Source organism: Anopheles maculipalpis, chromosome 2RL, assembly GCF_943734695.1.
Source record: "Anopheles maculipalpis chromosome 2RL, idAnoMacuDA_375_x, whole genome shotgun sequence".
Taxonomy (NCBI): Eukaryota; Metazoa; Arthropoda; class Insecta; order Diptera; family Culicidae; genus Anopheles; species Anopheles maculipalpis.
Window position 1 is genome coordinate 91552633 of NC_064871.1, and position 25201 is coordinate 91577833.

A 25201-nucleotide genomic window follows, 5' to 3' on the forward strand; every position below is an offset into this window, starting at 1 on the left:
CAATATGCCTAGTTTTCCATTAGAAATTTTTCCTATTGTTTTGTACTGCAAGATGGAAGACGCCAGATTGAAAGCGAAACGACTCGCACACTAATGCGCTAGCGTAATTATGCTCGTCAGGCTATGCTCCAAAGCGTTTTTGTTAATGGAAAAGCAGAAATTAAATCTTTTAGATTTCACTTGTTTATCATTGTTTTCTACAACTCCTAAAGTAAAATTCCGTGCAGTGTTCCGTCTGAAATTCATATCCAATTTTTAATTGAAAATAAAACAAAGATTGCTGAATAAATTTAAATTGTTAGGCACATTGTATCTGCTTTCAATATTAAAATAAATGAACCGTTATACGTCCTGATTAACAAGCTTGAATATCTCTTCTTAGGCAACAAAAACTCCAGCACCAAATATGAGCGTCACGAAATGTCCAGAATTAATAACATTACCAATCATAAAATTTTATCAAATACGACCAAACACGGTACAGTTCTAAGTTCATTCTTCTCGCATTTCCAGTTACATCAAATGCTAATATTCCTTTCACAGAAATTATTCCTCGTCTCGTTCAATTTTCTACTTCTCTTGCTTCCTCGATGATAAATTGATTCTGTACTGATTCCAATTCGTTCCCCACTGTTTCCCATCCACTGGTATCTCCTCCTCCTTCTGAACAATCACTTCCTATTGCTAGTTAATGGAAAAGTTCACCAGCATTCTGCTGTTTGGTGATAGCACTGCCGTACCATTTCAGTCACGCATCGTTACATCGTAATCCCGCTCAAAGACTCCCGGGCCATTCCGGGCCGGTGTGACTCCATCAATATGGCTTCTCCAGCCTGAAAGATTACCTTGCCCTTGAGTGCGGCCGATTCCCAGCAGGAATCGGTGCGAGTAGCAACAAATGCGATAACGAAAAGGAAAAAAAAATCATGAATCCAAACCATCTCAAAAGAACTCAAACAAAACTCCAATCTCTGTCGTCGGTTTGCAATTTCTCATCATTTCTCCGCTGTAGCTAGTAGGCAAGCACACGGCACAAAGCATAGGACACCCCACCTAGAGGATTCGGAGGGCTAAAGATTCCTTTTTTCTTTTCTTTAGCACTCAAGCTTTTCGAATTCATTAAAAATACATTTTCACAACTCCCATGGCCTAAAAGCGATTACCGTTAATGGTGCTCGTGATTTTTTCTGCGATGGTAAGGAAAATAATAACTGTTTCAGACTAGTGCAAAGAATTCTAAGGCAAAACACCGGCTTCACTTTGCAGGTATGCTAGACTCAGCAGCGCCAGCTCAGCCTAGCTGATAGTTCTGAGGCAGAAAGTTTAAAAAGCAGCAGACAAGCAAACGGTTTCAAAGCTCTCAGGTACCCGCTTAAAAGATTTCCCGAGAAGAGATAATGGGACAACTTTTGCTTAAAATAATTTTCTTTTACTACACACCATTTGACCAGGAGCTCACCGTTTCACAACGCCAGTTTTGCTTAAGTGTGTCCCAAGATGGTAGACTTGTGATAAATTAGTTTCCCTTTTCTATGGTTGGTTTAACTTTCCCGAACCGGGGGAAAGTTAAGGAAGTCGCGACGGAGTCTTCATTACTTCGCTTCGGTGCAGCAAAAGTGTTATTTTTCGATCAATTTCCTTTCGCCTTTTGCTTGTCGACCAAACGCTCTGCCATCGTTTGATTTCAGTTACTTTACTTCCCATCGCTTTGCCGCCGTGTCGTGTCTTTTATGGAACTAAATCAACCAGCGCTCGGTGTAGGTTTTTGCTGATAACGACTTCCAACCACACGGCCATCCTCCCAACCCATGTGGCACCGGCATGCTGTACGTTTACCTCTCAGACGCCCAGCAGTTTTATTATCTCGTTTGATTAACCACTCGGATGGCTTGCAACAAGCTGAATCCGTCCTGTGGTGTTCGAGATAAAAGTTTACCCACACAGCTTTTCCATTTTCCCGAACGATTCCTCCGCTCCGAGCTTGTCACACAAGATCATACTCAAGCGAAGGATTAACAAATCCTGCCCGAGGCGTGTCGTTTTTCCTTTCGCTCGGTGCTTGATGGTAGCATTTCAATACTTCACCCGGTGGACAAGTACAAAACACCCACAGTCGCAGGGGCGTGTACGAACAATCAGAGCCGCTGGGCTGTCAATGAAGTTGAAGACTTGTTTAATGAAGTTTCTTTACCCGTTCGGTGCTTGGTAGCCAATTTCTTCCCTTTTCCAGCAGGAATTATTCAAGAGCTAATTGCAAAATGTCAGCACACCGACTCATAGAGGCGTCGTAAATTTTAACGATCACCCTGATGAGACTGTTCAATGATGTGATCGAGCATGATCTTGTTATAATTAAGTACACCATTATCGAGACAGCGAACGTTCTTTGCCCAAGGGGACAGCTAATAAGATGTGTACTGTGACTTCAATCTACAATAATGGACCATTAGGCGAGGTTTTCATTGTTGGTGTAGGCAGTGTGTACTTACGTTGGCTTTGGAACTCTTGAACCAGCGTTGCAACGGCTTCTTTGTTTGTTTTAATAATCTAAATTTAGGTGAGTATCCCCTTTTATCCAAGGCTCAAGCCAGATGTCTGCTTCCTATAAATAACTTTATTTTTGACAAAGCTTGATGTTTTTTTTTCATATACAAAGCTTGATGTTAATGCTCCAAAATTTGGCGTAATAAGATTTTATCTAAAACAGTTCATAGGATTTAATCCTGTAATTACGACTAGGCTTTATAATTACGATTTTTTAAGCCATTATCCTATTTGGTCATCCAACCACTTGTTGTAATAAACTGCATGGGGTTGATCTCAATAAAATTTTCCATGAGTATGTCTCCATAACAGGTACATAATATAGTTATAGCACACAAACTCTATTTTCCAAACCTCAACTTAAAAAACTAACTTTTCACGCAATTTATACATTTACTTCGACATATTTATTCCACGATGACGATTTATTTCACTACAAATGGATCTCTAGGACAACTTTATCATCATATTATCATAAGAACATCAGCATCTTCATTATTATTGGCACAAACTGAGCTCTGCGCGATATGTTATGTTTTTTGCCGCACAAAAAACGGATCGTTTTTCACTCACCACACTCACATGGCGTGTCGTTTAACGCTTAACAAAAATGACCATTTTTTTTTTCTCTACACACATCCACTACGCCAAAAAAATATGCTCCAAAGACAGCACAAGAGTCAAGTAAGATCAATAAAAAACAATCTTAAGGCACTAATCCTTCCCTCATCACACACTCACATGCACATTCATGAGCGGTACTCGATCTCGGCAAGGGCCGACCACACAGAAACGCAGCACGTCAGCAGTTTCGATCGTTACCGGACATCCCTCTCTGCCTCGATATCCCTCCCCGTGCCGAGTGCGATTTATGCTCGTCCTTCCGAGGCCGGACAAGAACAACTTTTCCCACAAGCATACAGAACACACAGCTTCAGTGTCATCGTTAGAACTTTTCTGCGTGCGTAAATTCCCGTAAGTGAATAAACAGCGCCCTGCCCATTCGCTCGGCCCCCGATTTTCGTGTCCCAAATCCAAAAAAGCAACAGCAAAACACACACACACAGCTTACTCGAAATCCAGCTTCCGTGGAGAAGGACGGTACAGAAAAGTTGTTTTCCTGCTTCACTTTTCTTTGCTTAGGGGCGCAACATTTCCATTGTCATCATTCCAAATTTTTCCTTTTTTTTTGGGACAGGGGGAGGTACATTTGCTCAGTGAATACATGGCCTTGCTGGTGTACAAGATGGGTACCAACTTTACTGGGATGGTACAGAAAAAAAGCACGCTACAACTACCAACAGCCCCGAGTTTCATAAGGAAACAAACAAACGTTACACCAGCGGTCCCCACGGATGACGACAGCAAGGACGAATGGCGCGCGACCGTGGCGCCCACTGTCTGGGGCAGAATTTATCCCGCCCCGACATGGGAATTCAAACACCCATCCGGACGAGGTCCCTTTTCCTGTTGCACGCGCGCCACAGATATATTAGCAAGCTTTTTTTCCCGCCACCGTCCCGATGCCAATCCTCGCGAGGATGTTGAGTTCTCACGCTCTCGCACGGGGCGATAGAATTGTTTTCTCCGACAGCAGAGAATGATACCGTTTTCGCACCGTTGACAGTGCGTTACGAAACAGGAATGGAATGCAAAGCAGCTTACACAGTGGCGCACAGCTGGCGAGCACATGTAACGATGCAACCAGAAAGGAAAAGAAAACAGTCACAGTAAGCATAACTGGGCAGGATCCGCATCAGCCCAGTGAGCGTGGCTGTGAGCCTCAGAGGAACACGAACCACACCACCACACCAGACGTGAGCTTTAATAATTCAAGGTCCCCAGTGCCCGCCCATGCAGCATAACGTCACGTGCGAGACCATGGGTTTGGGGGACCGTTTCAGACCGGAGGAGATGCGAGTGGCCCTTTCACTTTTTTTCCCAGTTGTCCCAGACTCCGTTTTTGCCTTTTTTTTTTTTTTTTGGAGGGACAACCCTCCAATGATATGGGTCCAGCTGGATTTTATATTCTTTCTGTCCTTTCCGACCAGAATTTTCCTGCGGAAGACAACGGGGGTTTTATTGCGTTTTTGCTGCTTTGGCTCGTTTTGTGCTACTCTTCCTGTTCCGGAACTTTACCCGACACACCGTACCACGTTACGAAATGCTGCTTCAAGAGAGCGGAAAATGAAGGAAAAATTAGATGACACACGAATTAGATACCTTCATCCGGGATAAGATAAACTGTCACTGTTGAGTTGCCATGATGCTATGAACGTGTTGGAACTGCTGTTGGTTGCTATTCGCTGCCACGCCAGAGCAGATAATAAGCAGAGAAAGAATCTTAAGCGAAATAAATTACAGCTACATCGAAACGTTGACCATCCACAAAGTGGGCAGCTTTATTTGCTTAAGCGTACGAGCAGGCATGATGAGAAATTGAAGCAACTGCCGAAATGACATTCATTGCATTGATAAGAAGCGTTCTCGAATCTGCGTCTGTGCGTAAAAGATGTGTCATATAACGCTCCACTAGTCTTATCTGGCACACAAACTGAACGAAAGATTAGTATCATGTGTATGCCAACATCTCTGCAAAAAGGGCCCCAATTTTGTTTTCTTCCAAAAGACAGATCGCCAACCACGACAGATCTGCGGCGAATCATTCTGCCGATTCCTAACGTTCATTTCATCACAGTTTCATTTGAATTTCTTTTCATCCCTTTCGGCAACGTTCTTTGGCGTGTGCGTGTGTGTGTATGTTTTTATTACCGTCTGCATTCTTGCCACAAAGTTTAATGAAAAGTACTGAATACCCTTTCAAATTACGACAACCTACCGCGTACGTGAAACCCTCACATGAAGCGACCATTGCCGGCCCGGCAATGGTATAAGCATTTCAAGTAGTTTGCACCATCGCACCATCTATCCGACGACGAGGCGTTACTGCGTTTTTTTGGTGCAATATCCGAGAACTCCAACCGTTCAAGAAATTGCAAGTTCCTTCAGTTTTCGCATGCCAATTCCTAACTACCGCCCGCTTATGGTTTATAACCCTGTACCAACGTTTTATGAGCATCCCAACAGGGTGTTTGCAGTAAAATGCGCTCTTGGCTAGCTTCCTTCTGCTAGTTACTAGCACTGCGTCCATAAAATGTAGACAGCCGGTGCCAAACGATTTACAGCATTGCCCTGGTCACCTCATGAACTGCAACACTTGCACAACCATGACTAACCACTACTGCAGAGACCAAAATACACACCCGCCCCAGGAGACTATTTAATTGTTGACTTTTGGCTACCCCGAAAATTCTGTATTCAGGGCTTGTAATGCTGGCCGCATCCGAAAACTATTCATGATGATGCGCATGGTTGTGATGAGGTGATGAAGCAGCAGCAAATAGACCCAGAGCAAATCATGTAGCGCTGGAGCAAAGCTGTTATGCTGTTTGCTACGGCACACGAAGATAAACCACCCACCGAAAACATATTCTAGAATACATGATTGGAATATTTCACAACTGCTTGGTGCAACTGCACACGCTCACATACGAACCATTTTTGATTTCTTCACTCGTGATCTTACATATTCAAGCTACGACGATGCTGCTACATTGAGAGATAAAAAGAAATGCAATGCGGCCCAGCATAAACGAACTCAGCTCTCGCTTGGTAGTCGGCAATTCGGCGAGCATAAACACCATCTGCAGGACCTTTTTCATTTTAAATTCCGTCAAGCCTAGCTGGCACAGTTGATGCAATGTCTTCCGTAGGATAGTTCCTTTGTTTTTGACTTAACATTCATACATCCATCAGTTTTTTTTTTCACTAGAATCGTATGTCCGGAACGTATGGAGTTGTAGCATAATGGTGCAATACGAGAATCAGGTTGATAATTATTTTAGGGCGACCAGATGGTGAAGCGTCAACGGCGCCGGTCTTCAAACACGATGACTGTGATTCAAATCCCATCGGGACCATTCGGCTGTAGTGAGAATACACTATCCAACTATGAGCTATTAGCAAGTGAACCATTGGATGGCAGGCTTCCAAGAGTTTAATAAGATTTTATATATTATTTATAAGGCTTAATTAGAGTACATTTAGAACAAAACTAAACGAACGTTTCGAAGGCAATAAAAGGATCACAAGACGATCCATTTTTGTTTGTTCTGAGCATTTGTTCTTTTTTGAGCTAATATAAGTTGTTTAGTTCCCTGTCCCTGAATGAAATCACAGGGATACTCTGCAACAAAAAAACATTATGCTCCTAATCGGTGTAACATTATACTTCAAAACCTCTCATCATAGCTCATCATAGCAGTTGTCTATAAGTGTATGGACAAATATTATTGCCTTCCTTTCAACGCTTTATTCAAACTGGTGTTGAAACATTCGCCTTAAAGCTTAATTATTAATCAAAGGCCTCAAAAAAAGAAACTGCTTGCTTCTTATACCAACACCGATCACGTAAGATCGTCATCTCGCTTACAATGTCACCATTCGAACAGACTATGTGTTTGCTCGTCTGTCGTTTGTCGTCCATTACGTACATGTTGGACTAATCTTCACCTCCGACATACAAAAAAAACACATTCACACACACACTTCGAGTTTCATCTCTGGTGGCCATGACGCACAGCATTCGCATCACATTCTCCCGCAGAATTATGCATTCCGCATCACCATCAAAACGTGATCCGGTAGATGGATGAGCGCAGCCTGAAGCGTGTGAACAGTTGTGTGTTTGCGCTTTTTACGACACCGTCCAGTTTTCTTTTGATCAGCAAACATTCAACCAAATTTGCTGTTTTCCATCACTCGACACACACGTTCGATGGTGTCGTAAGATTTCGAGACAAAAATGAGAACGAGGGAGGAAAAAAAAAGGACAAATCGCGCGACAGACGTAATAAACATTCGAATGGAGTAGAGTTTGATGGAGATGGAGTCCATATATATATTTTTGCTTTCCACTGTCTGTGCGACCAGTGTCGAAGGGACCAAGCATCGATGTCAATGTAATGCTTTTTTTTCTCTTGAATGATGTGACATGATTGGATTAGGCCATTGCCGATTCTGCCGAGTCGGCTGCGCGACTATTCGATAGCAATCAGCATACACACACACACACACACACACACGCTCTGGTTCAATATTTGAGACCAATCAGCGTGGTGTATAATGCTTCTTTATATGTACATGCCATAAAAAATAACAACCCCGAGCTGGGAATCGTTTTTCCTGGTATTCTGTGCCCAAAACAGAAGCCATTTTTAGAGGAAAATAATGATCCCAAATCATTCCATAATTCTCATTAACTGCAAATATACACTATTTCACAGCTTTCAATTTTATGTAACTAACTCAACATAATAAATCAATGTATGAAAAGACACGAGCAGATTGAAAGACTGTTGCTTTCCGCCAGCAAGACATAGTACAAATATTTAGCAAAAGAAAAGCAAATCCTTCCTCGCGCTCGTTGCCAACCACTCAACAAACACAGTACGTGTACTGGGAGCAATGGGTTGAATCTCGGAAGATACGTGTCACTTTCATATTTCGAACTATTCTCGCTATACTTGTACCACACCAACCCACCGTGCTGCCTGTTGCTTCCATATTTTTCCAGCTCGTTATCTATTTGGCGAAGCTCGAAGTGGCTCCAGATCGAGGTAGCGCTAGAATTCCTCAAAAAAAAGGGCAAACCATTTACCAATTTGCTCAACGGATAAATGGTTAATACCTTACATGTTTGCTCTGGAGCGAAGGAAAGCTGAGCTTGCTACATCAACGACTTCAATTTTGGTAATTTGACCTTAAATCGAACGACGAAAGCTATGGATTAGCAAACAAGATTACTGTAACTGTGACGGACTTTTATCGACTAAACTTTTTGAGCAGCAAAACAGCTCAACACGTTTCGATCTTCGGTGAAGTTTGTAGCCAAGAGAAGCTTTTAACAACTGTTTTTAGTGAGGCCCTTTTTATAATGCGACCATTAACCTCGTTTTATTAACTTTCCTTTCTAAGTTTGGTTCACATTTCAATATGCACTGAAACTTCTGTCTGGCGTATCCTTACCCTATGTATTCTTTGAAGTATTCATACTGCTTTGGCAATGATTAAAATAATTTTTAATTCGATAAAACTTTGCTCCTCAACTTGCATTTTGAGGTAACGTCTCTCAACTATGGAATTTTCTATTTTCTTCTGATCAAAATCCTTTCCCAATCAAATTGCGTGTCAATCAATGCCTCAAACACGTCGACCGTTTTAATTCCGTTTCCAATTGCAATCCTTTTCTAAAACGCACCTTTTTCAATCCCAATGCAATACAATACAAACAACACCTCGTCAAGGTCTTGTCCTTAAGTTTCAAGTTCAAAGTCGTTGAAACTGCACTAAAATTCGTGTGAAGTTGAAAGGGTTTATCTTGTCTAGTCTTTGCTTTGCATGCTGCCCTCTGCTGTCATGTCTAACTTTTTTTTGCTTTGGTCTTAAAATGGACACAAAAAAAAACACTTCAGCCAAAACCATAAACCCAGCTACTCACCTTGCGTCTCGAAAGGTCAGTGCCGAAAGCCAAATGAAAGCTCGCTGTGTTATACGCGTTTAGAAATAGTTTGTATGGTATGAGAATTTCCCTCAACATTTGCCTATCAATGACACACCTTAAAAGCCCTTGAAATCATTTAAAAATCTAATTTCACGACTGAAGATAATCTGACATTTATTAGATTTGGTTTTCAATCTATTTGGACCTCCTATTGTGATGTATTATTCTACCTCGAATTGAAAAAAAAAGTTTTATTTTAGGATAAAATCCAATGCTTTTGCTGGCAGCAAACAAACTCCATGCCGTTTTAATTCAATTTCCATCGACTGCATTTTAAAACACAACAGCACGCTATTTATTGATTCGCATCATATAAAAGGCTCATGGCTCATTATCTGTGCCTTTTTCCGCTCTTATCATTATTATCATCTTCATCTTTTCTTCCTCCAAGCATTCCAAACCACTTGGTTTGAAGCGAAGAAATATTTAAACATCCACCCGGAAGCGATTTTCGCTACCTTCAAATTCCATTACAAAATTCCAACAGACACAACATTAAATACTAATTAAGCTCATCTCAACAGCATACCTCATGCTCCAGTCCGACGGCCTCGATTTACAATTTTATGTACTTTTTCAAACTAAATATCTACGATACATAGGATGCGATTAAGATAAGAACTGGCAGTCTGCGGCTGTCTGTCAAGTTGTTCAAGAGCTTTAAATGTATTCATTTTATTAGTTAAAGAAATGATTTTCCATCGAATGAACTACATTAATTCTGTGCCGCGGCATTGGAAAACGATTAGTCTCTTCACAGTTACGCAAATCGCGGCTGAAATTTTACAATAAACAATATCTTCCTTAAGAAGAGCTATGCTATTATATTAGGGAAACATACAAATGTTATTTTCTATTTCCCGTTCAATTAATTGTTTTTCCTCTTTTACTAGCTCCACCCCTCTAATACACCCAAATCCAACATCCAGCTGCCGCCTGTAAACTCCGAAATTCAATTAATGAAACACACATTATCTCCGTAAGACCAATTCCAGTTTCCATTTTTACCCCCATTTCGGCTTCTCACAGCTTCAGCCCAGCATTAGGTACCGTTCGTACAACATTCACTGCTCGGCAGGCATAACAATGCCAATTTCAGTTGCTCTGACTCACTTCCTACCCTTTTGCTTGCTGCCTCTGCCTTCACGTGCCACCCTTACTTCGCACGTATTTGTTTCGCAGTGGAAAACATAATCCCTCCCTTAAAAAGCTTTTTTTTCTGTGTGTGTGTGTCTTTCCAATCCCAGCACTTGGTTCTGTTGTGCAGAAAGACACAATGCCAAGGCAAAACTAGACGCGGGGTTCTGCTTTGTACTCTGGAGCGAAAGTGCTTCTTGTGTCAAAAGCATCCGTCTTGCACGGAATACCAAACCGAACCATTCCTGTGAACTTGCTTGGTCGTTGATTTTGTTTATTTTTATTTCCTTCTTTTTTATTTGCTTCTTTTTTGGGAGTGTTTGTTTCAATTTTTAACATGTCTATGTTAGCACCAGAACAGAAACATCGATATAGTCCAGTTGAGGGACGGAATTATTTTGTTCTAATGTTGCTTCAGCTGTGTTAAGCATTGAATTTAAACAAGACAACATGGAGAAAAACGAAGGCAAGCTCATAGAGTATAATAGAAGAATTAAACAACTATACTTAAACTTTTTCTATACTTGTTAAACTTTTACATCAATTCCCCGCCTGTCGTGTTCTTGCAGCTTATATTCTTTATCTTACAGTATTTTCTGCTCTCGTCGATAAAAATCTAAAGAAAACTTGCTTTTATTTTGTAAGACTTTTTTATTTCTAAAATGAATGAAATTTCTCCTATTATCATTTAATTTTAGCCTAAAAATAGGGTTTCTTAATGCTAAATTTGAATGTTAAGACATTTTTACTTTTTTTATAAAACAAAACATCAGCCTTTTCCAACTATTTGCACCGCAATATCCTCGCTTTAAACCTCACAAAAACCTCTTAGTCATCGCGAAGTAATTTTCAATTGTTTCCTGTTTCACCATTAACTTATCCTTCTGAACGCCTGTCGTGAAAACGAAAATCGTCTGCCATAAGAAAGCCGTTACATTGCAAATTGTTACCGAATTTGAATTTCATCTCAATTCTCCCTGAACGTCCTTGTGCTGCCACACTTTGCCTCATTTTGGAACGACTCAATGGAGGAGTAAAACATAGCTAACGAACCAAAACACATTACTAGCATTATTTAAAATGCCAAGCAAAGAGAAAGAAACATAATCGGCTTTGATTATCGAAAAGGATACAATGAAGAAGGGGCTTGTATTTTTTCTTCTTGTCCATGTGAAGGCAAGAAAAAATAACGAGACATGAAATGATCATTGATGAGATGCGTGACTAATCGATTATGAGTACAGCGAGCATTTTGTTAACACCATAAAACTCAAATTATCCTGATGATGGTGAACGAGCAGTTCGTTTTTTCCGCTTGTTTAAATAGATTATTGCTTCTAACGATCATACGTTTCAGCTAGATTGTATAGTTGCTCTCGTGCCTTTTCCGGGAACGGATGTGCGGTGTTTTTGCTCCGAGTAAAGTTGAACCTTAGTTTATGTGCGTAAATTGCTTAACAACGTTACCGCGTGTGCGTGTGAGACGATAATGAAATCGACGGCAAATCCGGCTACAGGCCATGATCTTAAACGTCCCACTGAAATAGACAGCATTAAATAGAATGTGACGAAGAAGAAGGCGTCGGCTTAAATGGTGGTGATTCCAGCGAGTCAAGCAGGTGTTAATGTGAGTGATGGTGGCTAAACATCTACAGCGGCACTACAAAATCCAAAATGGAGCATATACAGTCATTGGGAAAGACTATTCAGAAAAGGATTTTTCCGAATTCAGCTCGCAAAATAAATGACTATTTTGGTTTTCCTGAACAAACCGACTATGCCACGGATAAGGCAAATAATCGGGAGAAAATGGTGTTGACAATAAGGATATGTGCCGTCATTTAACAATAAAATTAAAAAATTCTAAATAATTTGCTGAAGAGAATTTCTACAAAAACCACTTTCACCAGAGTTTTAATCCAGTAATTGACGGAACAACTCGCTATCCAAATGCGCTGGTGATTAGAAATGTTTCCTTGTTACCTTCCTATCAAACACTGAACTGCATAATTTTCATCCATTAGTTAGGGAAATCCAATTATAAATCATTATTTTTCCGTGTCATCCACTTAAGGAGCGTCTTGAAATAAATTTCTTACAATGTCGCAATAGGCTTTCTATTTCCTATTACTTATTAAATTAACTCTCTATCTTTTTCTTCCGTCTGCATCGTGACGGCACCGTGACTAATCGGCAGTGCAACAACCTAACGAGCCGCTGGTGTTGTTGTTATGCAAATCTTCCGCTATTTTGTTAATTTATTTGCCAACGGAAAGTAGTTATACTCTTTTCTCTATGCGGTATTTTATTCTTTTTTCCCCGTATGCTAATCAGCTTACTGTTCATTATCATGGCGGAGAGTCTATTTTTGCAACGCAATCATCCAATGTTTGCGAAAAGTGAGAGCGATTTGAACATGTTATGTTATTGTGTAGGAGCAAATTTTTCTAAACAACATTTTTAACACATTAGCAACCAAAGGCATGAACTAGTTTAAGAATCAATTAGATTACTACACCAAGAAAATATTTGATTTCTGTAAGTTAAAACATTATTCCTCAAGATAACTAAAAACCACAATACAAGAGTCCTCACCTACAGCAACTACTTTCGATCCTTAAGCCAAACTAATTGGATCTCCTATTTGTGAGCATGGCGTAATGTAAAAGGCAAAAGCTGCAACAAAGCAAAACGCCAAATGGAGACGCCAGGTGTCCCACGTACACAAATGGAAACGCCTGGTGCCGCAAGTAAAATACGTTCCGATGGAGAATTCGTAGCGGCGGATTAGGATTACACCTACCCATCACCAGCATGATTAGTATTCAAAGGAGCTTCGAGACGGGTGATGATTATTGCACAAGATAACCGACCCCGCATAAGCGTTCAACAACACAACCAACCAACCGGACCAACACAGCTGGTGCACCACGTAACCTAGCAGCCACATTCCGGAACGATTTGGAGCCCGATCATGCGAAATGCGAACAGTTTTTCCTTTACCTGCAGGACTTCTACCAGCACACGGCATCGACGGCTAACAACGGTAAAGAAATGGCATCGGTCCGTTCGCGATCTCAACCGGCGCAACAAACCCAAACACTGGAAGGATCAACCCTAAGAAGGTATAAAGGAAAACAGCTAAACCGGCAGTAACCTTCGTCTGACGTTCTTTTATGTTGCTTTCATCGCTGCACGACCCACGGATACGATAAATCGAGATATCCATTCCATCTGTTGCGGTTCCATCGTTAGCTTTGCCATCGGATGCCATTTTGTCTGTCGACACATACGCGGAACGGTTCGTTCTTTGGGGCTTTTTGTACCTTGTTTATCTCTTCTCCGCTTTCAAGGCCAGCACTGAAGGTGTGATGTTATCGGGGTGAAGAAATTTAGTAAGCTTGACATCGTTAGACACTCTACAAAGGAGGTTTGCCCGATGGTTAATCTCAAGGTAAAATGCGTTACCTTTTAGGTGTTCAATATTGTATTTGGTAATGATGAGCTTTGTGGCTGAAGTTTTGTACTTCAATAAAACAAAACATTAAAATCCATAAAAGCCTCTTTTAATCAGCTTTTCAGAAAAAAATCCACATCAATTGTATCATTTATACGTTACTGTAGCTGGCTCTAGTTCAATGACAACAGGGCCTGTTTAGCTATCCATATATCTGTTTATCGTAAAGACACGTCATATTTACTCATCACCCAACAACACTTCTCCCGTAAAGCGTATCTTGTATCACAAACACAAATACGCAAATGCGTCGATTGCCAGTTCAAGCACAACATTTACCTCACACTTCATCACGAATCTCGTTCTAGCCATATCAGGTGAAATCGACACGCAACATTCCGGACGCCTCGGTAGTGCACATCCACAGTGGAAATTCCAGTGAAAGGTGCTCGGCATTTTCACCTAAACTTCACCATGCTGGCCCACAATCGAGTCTATGCTATACCTTTGCTTGGGGAGGACGGAGGATTGAATGGAAGAGTTTTGATTTACTCACCATCATTATCCAAATCAACGAACCCAAACCTGCACTAACAAGTACATTCAGCCGAGAGAAGGAAAGAGAACGAAAAAAAAAATAATAAACTGTGTCCATAGCACCAACCGAATTGTGTGGAATTGCTCGGGGAAAAAAAAAGAAAGTAACACAAATGCTCCCTGCACTGTCCCTGGTCGACAAGCATCACATCGACGTGGGAGGGTACGATTTCAGAAAAATTTATCAACTATTCATAAGACTCGCTGTACCTCCCATGCCGTCCCAGCTGCTGCTACCTCGTCATCGTATCCTCTGCTGCCTCGTAGATTATATCTTATTCATTTGATATTATTTCTTAATCATAAATAGACCTGCGGGGACCAAGCGCATGATGTTGTGGGCAAATTCCCCGAAAGCATCTCGCCGGCGCGGGTTTTTGGAAACATCGTAGGGAAACGCCGCAGCAAACAGCAAATAATAATGATTGTGGGCTAACGCGATGATGGCTGCGACGACAGGACGACGAACGGCGTGGCCAGGAACGACTAAAGACAGCCATACTCTCTCGTTTGTTGGATGTGAAAAGTGAACAAAAGATATCTTCCCTCTTACCACTGCTACCATAACTCGCAGGCCTGTTCTTGAAAGAAATGTTGCCCACCTCCATCTGGTATTGTTTAGTCCCCAATGAAGTCCCGGGTCGGCTGCATGTGTGCGATCGTGGCGGCTTTCGATGCGGTTTTGGGCTGCGCTTGGCAGGATGAAAAATATCCTTCACCATCACCATAAACCCGGTGGACTGCAATCGTTATATCACTTCAGTCAATATTGACTCACAGGAGCCCAGGGAGCCAGGAATAGCAGCTCAGCAAACCTCGACGCTAACGTTCGAGGTCACCGAGGTACCTCGGTAGCTTGGGTTTTGTTGATGCGACACGGACAGAACCACTTCCTATCACGAACATGCACGCACATTATTCTGCCTGAATGGTTGTGTTCCGCTTCTTCCTTTTTATTTGTACTTTTGTCTTATGCCTTACGCTCAGCGGTCTTTGTACCGGCGCGAACACTGGCAATAGTGTGCCGCTGGAAATGGTGGCAGCAGCAAGAGCAAAAGCGTTTGTTTGACATTAAGAGGTACAAGCCGGTGACACGAAACCGCAACATTATGCTCGTTAATTGTTCATGCCCTGCAGTGGCATCGAGTGGCTTGTTCTGTGGACCTTTTTTTTCTCGTCCTTAGATGAGCTGTATGGTACACCGATTTGAATGGGTACACCGTTATTGACATTATCAGTAGCTAAGTCGAACGCTATTCCTGTCGACTAATTTCAAAGGAGTTTAGCTTGTTCGTTTTTATGAAGTTTTAAGCGAATTTCCTTGTTTATCTTTGTACTTTGCTCTTCTTGACTTTTCTTTTTCATTATACACTTTTCACTCATCTTCTCTTACTACTTTTTCTCTTTCTTTTTAAGCTTTGTGAGCCTAACGAGGGTTTAATTTGTCATAAATAGAGTTCGTTTGAATTAATTGTTCTATTCGAGCTTCAATATTATTCATATCCTAATATTGACTAGTGTTTCTACTACTTCCTTGTTAACAAATACCACATTTACAGAGCAATCAACCTTTAAAATGATTCTTCACAATCTCGGCCACCTCACAAGGGACCAGCTGAAAGCATTCAATCCTGTCTTTATCAATCGCAATAAACGAAACCGAAAAGGCACGCCTCCATCGTGAAATCGTTGTTCGAGAGCCACGAGCGACTTTTCATCATCAATCATCGAATTAGCCTACCGTGAATGATGAATTAAATTCCTTGAGCCGTTCAGCGTTCTGGCCTATCACTTCGCTTCTGGCTGGCGAGCACATCGAAAGGCCCCCGTGCCGAAAGCAACAACACTTAAGTGCCGGCAAATTTGAAGTCATTTTTTTTCTTCTATAAAATATTTTTCATCTTGACCATTTTCAACAGGTTTCCTTAGCACTGGTTGCGTGTTTTTTTGCTCCTAGCCCAATGTTGCTTGCTAATTTACATATGTGGAGGCTTAAGAAAAGCAACAATAGTAACACAACTCGACGATTCATTTACGTCTCTTGGTGAGCGGTGCAATAAATGTCGTAACTATCATTAAGGTCTTCGCCACCTCGTGTGAAGCGGAGCGTAATTTCTCCACCACAGGTTCGCTGCTGATTCTAGTTCGCCATTTTTACCGTGTGCGTAACGGTATCGATCGATGGCTACCATTATGCTCACGGTAATGAATATCACGTTGCGCTTAATAAACCGTACACGTTTGAAGCATAAATTCAATTAAAGCGTGCGCTACTTGGCCCAAACGATGGCAACAACGACGGTTGAAGAATGGTTCTAAGCGCTAAGGAGCCAACACTAACCACCATTAAAAGGTGCCTTTTGCGCGCCCGCACCGTACCATATATAGAGGTGTAGCGTACCGCACACAATTTGCAATGCCCGTGAAACCAGCGGTGCCGGAAGGAAAAGCCAACCGGGATTCTGGGCGCAACAAACTCGGGGGAGGTAACGGGAACAGTGCGAACCGAAACACGTTCTCGCCTGTTTTTGGAATCGGTAGTGGGCGCCGTGAAAATTCGTACGACTTCGCCACGTTTGCTCGTTACGTCGTTGCACATTATTGGCATGTTCTTAATTACCCTCACGACGATGATGATGATGATGGGAATGATGGTGAGGACAGCGGCAGTCGACCACCGTTGGTGGTAAAGCCGCTGTAACAACAACAACAACGACGACGGTGATGACGGAAAGTGGTGTGGCTTCACGTTTTACGGTCTTCTGACAGTGGCGATGATCGTCTTCAGCGAAACGTCGGTAATTACAACTATGTGAGCATATTCTGTATAATTATCCTTAATCTTGCCCATGTGAGCACACGCTCCATTGTGGGCTACCCATGTTGCCACAAGGCATTGGAGTGTTTTGTAGCTAAGCATCATTAACAATGCGTATAGAAATTGTTTACTCCTTTTTTTTTTGCATTGCCAAAACGAAATGCTAATTTGGTTCAACTTGCATAAAATTTTAATACTACTGTAATTATTAGTTGGTGGACAAACTTCTAAAGATCCAGATCCAGGATAAAATGTTACAACACAAATATCTGGTCAATTGGGGCTCAATTTTATTTTAAACCTGAGTGGTTTGTGACATCGATAAATGCATCTCTCCGTTTAAAAATTATTGACGGTTGACGTGGTTAAGAAGCACAGGATGATATGACAGGGACAGATATTTTATACCAATTAAGTTACTTTTAAGTTCGATGTTACGTACGAGGTCGAAGGCCTCGTAGGGGCCAGCCAATTGTTGTTTCTTCTTCATAGATAAACAATTGATGCAACCTACAAATATCTTAGACCTCAACCTCATTGCAGAATTATCAAGACTTTATTTATCAAAGAAAACCGGTTCATAAACTCATCTTCATGAAAAAAGCTTATAAGTTATAGACTTAATATTTTTTTTGTACTTTACACCTATTCATTCATCACAAGCAGTGGTGACATTACGGCGGCAATCCGTAATATTAAAATAATATAAAAATATACTATACTTTATTGAATTGTATTGTATACTTTAAATAATTTCTCTTTTCACAATATGAAACATTCAAGAATAGGTCTTATAAAAAGAAGAAGCTTTCTAATAATAATTCCCAGAATAAAATTAAAATTGGCCATAAAATAGCGTAGCTTCTACCGAACATGATTCTCAATGATGGAAGTTCTTATGACTTCTGATTTCCAATGAATAATATAATGAAATACTTGCAACGAAGGCTTATGATTGACAGAAGAATTGGATATTTTTTGTCTGTCAAGAATATAGTCATAGTAAAATTATAAAAAAGAAACGAATGCTATTACCTAGCATAACCGATATTGCTTATTGAAAATATTTTCCACGAGAGTTGGTTCAATATTTTGAAAGTAATACCTCTTTTTTATTCATATAAACTCATTCTCATACATAACATTAGATCCAAAAACATAAGACATTCGCTTGAAATTTTTATACCGGTAGTTACAGCACTAAATACATTTTCTTATGCAATATGATAGCTCCCACCATAAGGTAAGGAAGCATATTTTTCATTCCTACATTGTTTAGCAGGAGCAATGAGAACAAACACTTAGCAGTGTAAATAGCCTCGAGGACAGCGGGTGAGTGTTTCATTTAGCTTTTACTCGTTTCCGGTGAAGTCACGGTTGAAACCAGATTACCACGATAGCGCTCTGTCCTACAAAAGCAACCTACTTCACTGCTTTACTGCGAAAAGAGGTATGCGTTGGATGGTAGTGTCTTCAGGGTGAGCAGTCGACTAACACACCCACCCACAGCTGGATTCCAGTTTCTACATTTTCCAGCGAAGTGTAACAATCCTGGACATAAAACAAGATACAGCTACGCGAAAACAGTATCCTAGCAGGGTGAGCTTGGCAGGTGAGCTTTGTGTGTGAGCGATGAGATTTTTAGTGTCTGCCTTTGAAAGCCGTGCGAAGTGCGATTCTGTGACTTTCCACCGTGTCATTTTCTACTGCGTTGAGCTTGAAATGAAGCGAAACACGTAAGCGAAGGAGCTGTACAGGCAGTTGGACACACATTTTCTAGTGCCAAGCGATTCTGGCTTCACCAAAAGCATTCAACAATTGCCTAACAGCAGGTGTAGTTGAGAACTTTTCGTCAAGAAGCTCTGTGAGCAGGCGGAGGACGCTGAGGCATTGTAGCGTTACGCGTGTATGATTAAGCCACAAGCCACACGTATCATACACACACACACACGAACATATACATTTACATCAACACGCACACACACACACACACACTAGCTTATTATTAATGGCAACCATCTTCACCAATCGCCAAAATACACACTTTTGATTGCGATCGCCTATGAACGGAACTGTTGCTGCTGCTTCGCCGTCGGATGCCTGTATCACTTCCACTTCCACCGCTGGTACCACCCGTACCTCGGTTCGGCCCAGCACCACCGGATGTGGCCGCCGAGGCCATCGCATCCGGTCCTCGGTTACGGTCCACATCAAAGGAAGCACTTTTGCGGCGACTTTCACCAATTTTGCCCGTCACAGCTAGCCCACCACTGCTGCTCGCACTTGATTTTGCTCCACCACTTGCACTGCCACCTCCACTGATCCCACCGCCAGCAGCAGCAATCCGTCGACCGATATCTTCACTGGCACCGACGCTAGCGCTGCGCTCGAAGTAGCTCTTATCGTTCATTTTCACTCGCTCTGCTTGAATCACTTACACGCTTTTCTTTCTATTTTCCTGTTTTCACTTCTGAGATTCGATTTTCCTTCCCACTCAACGCTGGTGGGCGGGGAATCATAGGTAGAAACACTTACAAACACATACAAACACACACACACACACGCACGCTCATGCACGACTCATTCGCAAATGCCTTTACTAACGCACTAACGCCCGTCCTGTGAGGATCCTTCCGTATTCCCCACGGAAATCAACCATCAGGTAACGGCTCCCTCAGGCAAAACCAGGAAAATGTGACAACTTCACCTGAACACAGAGGAAAACTCACAAACCTTCTCTTGCCCCTTCTCCCACACCTACCCCATTCTTCGCTAAGATGTGACGCTCAAGAACGAAATCAATGCGACGAATGCTCCACTCTACTCGACACAACTTTTGCCACGGAAAATGTAGCTTTTCCCAAGAGATTGCAACGCACCGTTTCGACTCCAACGCCGACATCCGGCGGCAGTGGAGTTGGTACTTTCGTTTTTTTTTGCAACAGCCCAGTTTCGTTTTAAATATAACTTCCTCCGCTTGTCACCTGCTTTTTTTTTGTGCACCAACGCTCCAAAAAGAAAAAAAAACAAGTTAAACTTTTTCTTCTCTGCTCTATTATTTGCGTTCAATGCACATTTCTCGCTTCATTCTTAACGGCTGACACGACAAGTGTTAGGCTGCAATGATTTTGCGGGTGTTGCAAACTGTCTAAGGGAAAAATTTTTTTCCTGTCAACTAAGAAATGGGACTAAGTTTGCATTTGAAATACGAGATAAACAGGGTTTGCTTTACGGGTAACAGTTTGAAGCCGTTTCCCAACTTGCTGTCTGCATGTAAGGAGTTTTTCCAAAGTTTGGTGAAAAAATCAGATTTCAGCAAGCGTAATCTTCTCCCGTAAATTGAAGTGAGTGAAAGAGTATGTTCTATTGAATGGACCTAGAAAACAAAGGTCCTTAAAACTATAAGGAGATATAAGAATCACTCACAAAATTTCTTCTTGAATCTTGATTTAAATCGCGTCCTCTAATGCATTTTTTGCTTCTGGATATTTCTAATTTTTTATCTTAGTTTTAGCTTTTATTTGCTTGGAGTATTGTCCTCCTTTTTCTGTTATCTATTTGTACGTAAACTAATTTCTGTTCCGTTGACTTCCTTATTGTTCTAACAACTGTTTCCAGTGTAAATTTTATATCTTTTTAGCTGCTGCTGAAGTTGTTCTATTTAGTTTTACATTTTCTGATCCAAAAATATCTCATCTTTAACTAGTATATACTTTCTAACATTTTAGTTTCTGCCATGTTTAATGTTCAAAAAAGTGATTGTTAACTACAAGAATAGTAGAAAAATGCCGAAAGAAAATTCTTTTCAAGTAATGGGTCTCCTTCCTGCAATTTGTCCTTCATGACGAACGCTTTTCCAACCTTCCATTCATGGATTTCGATCGTTTAGCGTAAAGCAATGGAGCAATTTTATGAATCACATCCTAATCGAAACAATTTTCAGTCTGTGACCAAAATGAAACAGTCCCACCACCGTCACACATTAACCACCACTTCTCGGATAGCATCCGATTTATCAAATTGCTGCTGCCGCTGTTTTCGCCTCCCGCCACAAATTCTGTCCTCAAGTGGATGGTGCTGGTGGATCACAATTTTCTGAACACCCAAACACAGCCGACAGCCTACTGCTTCTTCCGATCGACATTCATCATTAGGGCAATTTATTTTACATCACTCGCGCTACTAAACTTCCCCATTAGAACTTCCCGAGAAAATACACAGCGTGATGCGCATACTACAAAAGCCAACGAAAAACGATCGGATTTATGGTTCTCAGCGTGGTGCTCCGCTTTCTTTGCGAGGGTTGCTTTCGATAGGCTAACCGTATCCAAACGCCTTCCTTTCGTCAATTTAAGGGGCATTAATCTTCGGCTCGTTATCGGACGCTTGGTTGCTTGTACAGGCCACGATCAGCTTCCATCGATTATTTATGTATTGACCTCTGCTTATGCTGTACTCATTTCAAGTACATTTACACACCGGTAAACTGGAAACCCACACACACATGCCCACAGTTAACCCGTTAAAGGCACGCTACGTATCCCCGAAACCAAAGAAACGTGCTGTACTACGTGAACAGCATACTAAATGAAAATGGGACTTGGGGAAAGTAAACGCTCAGTAGCTTCTTATCATATCATCTTTTCGTGATTTCTTACATTCTTCTATCCAAGTATTTTCTTCTTCTATTATTCCTTCATAACTTTACGACTTTACGGGCTCTTTCCAATTCTACCTGATTTTTTGAATCACTACCAACTCACACCACTGTCCACTACGAAACCAACCCCCAAAAAAACATAAAAAATAAAGTATGCACACACACACACACAACAACGAAGTAAACACAAAACAACGAGCAAAAAGGAACCACAAAAATCCTTCATGAAAAGGCTGGTCCCCCAAAATAAGAAGAATGGATGTAACACATCCAACCAATACACCTGCAAACGATTGGTTGATGATGATGATGATGGATCGGGGATTTCCCAAATTGTGTTGGTATTGGTTAGGGAAAAAACATCACAAGCAAATGGAAAGCAGAAACAGAAGCAACGGTCTTTCCTCATCCGAATTAATCAACAAGAGAAAAATGTGTGAAGCAAAACGGAAAAACCCCCTTTTTGCTCGTGGGAGTGTAAGAGCAGGCGGGAAAGTGTCAAACACAAAACAGGCTCGTGTACAAGTGGTAGGATGTCGATGGAAACGTTTTGGATTATTTTTACGTTTTAGAAACATTGTTTTTTTTTTCCTAAGCAATTTTTATAAGATGATGCTTTGAATTTTCTAGCTCACAGACTTATCATTTTTCATATTTTACACTTAGTATCACTTAAGTATAACTATCCAAAAATCTGACTTCCCAAAACACCGGCTCTTAAGACTCTCTTATACTCTAGCGAACAGCAGCACATGGGAATTTTAAGGATAAGAAATATATATCACTTGTATTGATAACACACTTTAACGGCGATACCTCAGCGGAAAGACATGCACACAGGCACACACCCACACAAAACCTACGATTCGCGCTCGAATCACCAAACACTACACGCGCAACAGCACGCACGTTCACAATAACCACTTGTATATATCGGGGCGGTTTTTTCTTCGGCCTGGTTTTGTTTAGTTTGTGTGTGTGTGTGTGTGTGTGTGGTTTTTTTTTTCTTCCTCCTAGGTATGGTAGGTCCTCATCCCGTTTCCATCCTTTCCACGTACCGATTGATTTTCACCCGAGAGTCCGTAACATACTCGTCCTAGGCAGTCAGCCCGCTAGGGCTCAAGGCGAAGGCTGAGAGCAAAGTCCGCGTGAGCGAACACCGAACCACACAGTGTGCCGTGAGAATGTGCTCGAGTGTTCAACTTCACGTGATCTGACAACACACAACAGACGTGACGTACGTCGCAAAGTGCAAAGCCCACTGTGAAGCGAAATTTTTCATCCCCCACACAGCCATGGTAGGTTAGCAAATTTTTCCTGCCATCATCGACACCGGAGGCTCGACACCGTGAAAAGAGAGTAAAAACCAGGACACGGTCATCACTTACTGGCTTGCGACAGTGGCTTCTACACAGGCCTAGATAGTTTATCGGCGTACTTTACTTGATTCGGCCCCCGAAAACTGCACTAGTCACGGCTGCACTTTCTTGCACTTAAAGCGCACACGCTACACGAACCCCGTTTCCCGGTCACTACAAGCCCTCTAGGTGAGGTTGCTGATAGCGAATGTACGCGGTTATCATGCCACGATTTTGGGTTGGTTTTTTTTTTTTTTTGCAAGCGATGCGAACGGAAGACGATATGCAACTAAGCCCGAGCAAGACGGTGCGACCCACCAATATCCCGCAGCCGAAACCAGCACCACCAGCAAAAGTAGCAACAGCAGGCACTCACGCAAAAGCACACCACCACACACAGACACACTAGCTTGCTCTGAGAAAATAGGAAACCGTGTGTGAGGGAAAATCTGTATATCGCACCCACATTGGCAGCGGCTGGGTTTGGTAGCATGCCGTGTGTTTGTGTGTGTGTGTGTGAGTGTGGGTGGTAAAGTTTCCCACGAACAGCCGCGTGGGCAATGAGGAACTCACCCGTCTGGTACGGACCGTTTGAGAGCAATGTTCTAAAGCAATGGAACAGATTTATTTAGTAGTGGTCAAAATTTGGACCTGGCATAGGACCAAACAGGTATTATAAACAAAAGGTAATGTTCAAACATTAATTGATTACATAACAAAATAGTAAGAGAATGTAAAAATATAGCTCAGCTGCAAAAGCATAAAATACATTACAAAAAAGGATAAAGGAAAAGTATAAAATATAGGCTGAAGAATCCAAAGAAAATGGAAAAAATCAAATAAAAAGCACGATAATGTAAGGCAAATTGAGAAAAAAAAACATTGAAATTAAATACAAGAAAATCCAAAACAATTTAAACGATCATAAATGTACAAAAATCAAAACCATAATGTGATTTGTTCTGCAAAATAGAAAACAATGCAAACAATCTAATTTAAAAGATTCATCTTCCTGAAAACCCAGTAAAAAACGGAAAGTTCAGTAATAATTTCAAGGGCCACCCTCCAACGTGGCGTCCAGGATGGTGAGTGTTCTAAAATTAAACATAACACACATAGACATTGCCAGCAAATCGACTTATCATCAGGATGTCACCGTGTCTGCTACCAAGCCTCACAACAACTTAAATGCCTTCACACACACCAACACAACCCCAGGACTCTAGGTGATAAGGATGCCACCGTTTTTTTCCAAACTGTTTGTAGCAGGTGTAGAACAAAGCTTCCCACGAGGTCGGGAACTAATTTTAGATTGCAGCCAAAGCTGTAGTAGTGAATGTGTGTACCCTAGTACATCCACACTGCTAAATATGCTGTATAATAGGAAAGCCCTGTTGAGAGAGAGAGAATGTGTGGCGTGCGTTTAAATCTCACTTTATATTGCTCACTCAGTGCTGTGTGGGAGAGGAGAACTAGAGCATAAAACGAATGCTTTCCTGCTTCCAACTCACCAAAGGACAAACCTTGATCGTGAACTTTTTTTTAGTTTGTTTTTTACCAAACCAATACCACCCAACTCGCTAGGAAGCTTTCGCGTGAGTGACTGCTGCTCGGTCGGTGTGCGTGAGGGGCGACCGATTCAATGATTTGTTGTGATGTGCAAAGGATAACACAACAATCCTTGCGCATGTCGTTTCGCCAGCGTTTCCCCAGGAATTTCATCTTTTCACACGCACAACAACGGGATATCCGACTCCGCTTCGCACCCACCGATGATTGCGTTTCAACACGTCCCATTCCATCCGGTCCTTTCGCAACATGCTTTCGATCAGCGTGCCATCCCGATGGCACACACACAAACACAAGCGCGCGCAGACACTCTCCCACCGTACAAGCCATATGTGGTATGCCAAAAGCAATCTGAATGAAATGCAAAAATAAACCACTATCAACACTGCAACCAATGCAAGCGCCAATGCATACACCCGTGACGTAGACGACGGCATTC

At 41.7% G+C, this 25201-nt stretch overlaps 1 protein-coding gene across 6 annotated transcripts in view; it reads right to left on the minus strand.

Annotated features, from left to right (window-relative positions):
* Positions 1–25201, minus strand: part of LOC126567843 (alpha-catulin) — a 63419-nt gene that overhangs the window by 30395 nt on the left and 7823 nt on the right. For 4 of the 6 annotated variants that reach the window (XM_050224159.1, XM_050224157.1, XM_050224158.1 and 1 more), the window contains exon 1: positions 19220–19651. The exons of the other annotated variants lie outside the window; for them this stretch is intronic. In XM_050224159.1, coding sequence (XP_050080116.1) covers positions 19220–19585 — 366 coding nt within the window. In that variant the 5' untranslated portion in view covers positions 19586–19651. Of the gene's footprint in view, positions 1–19219; positions 19652–25201 lie in introns of those variants that run through there. 6 annotated transcript variants of the gene reach the window in all.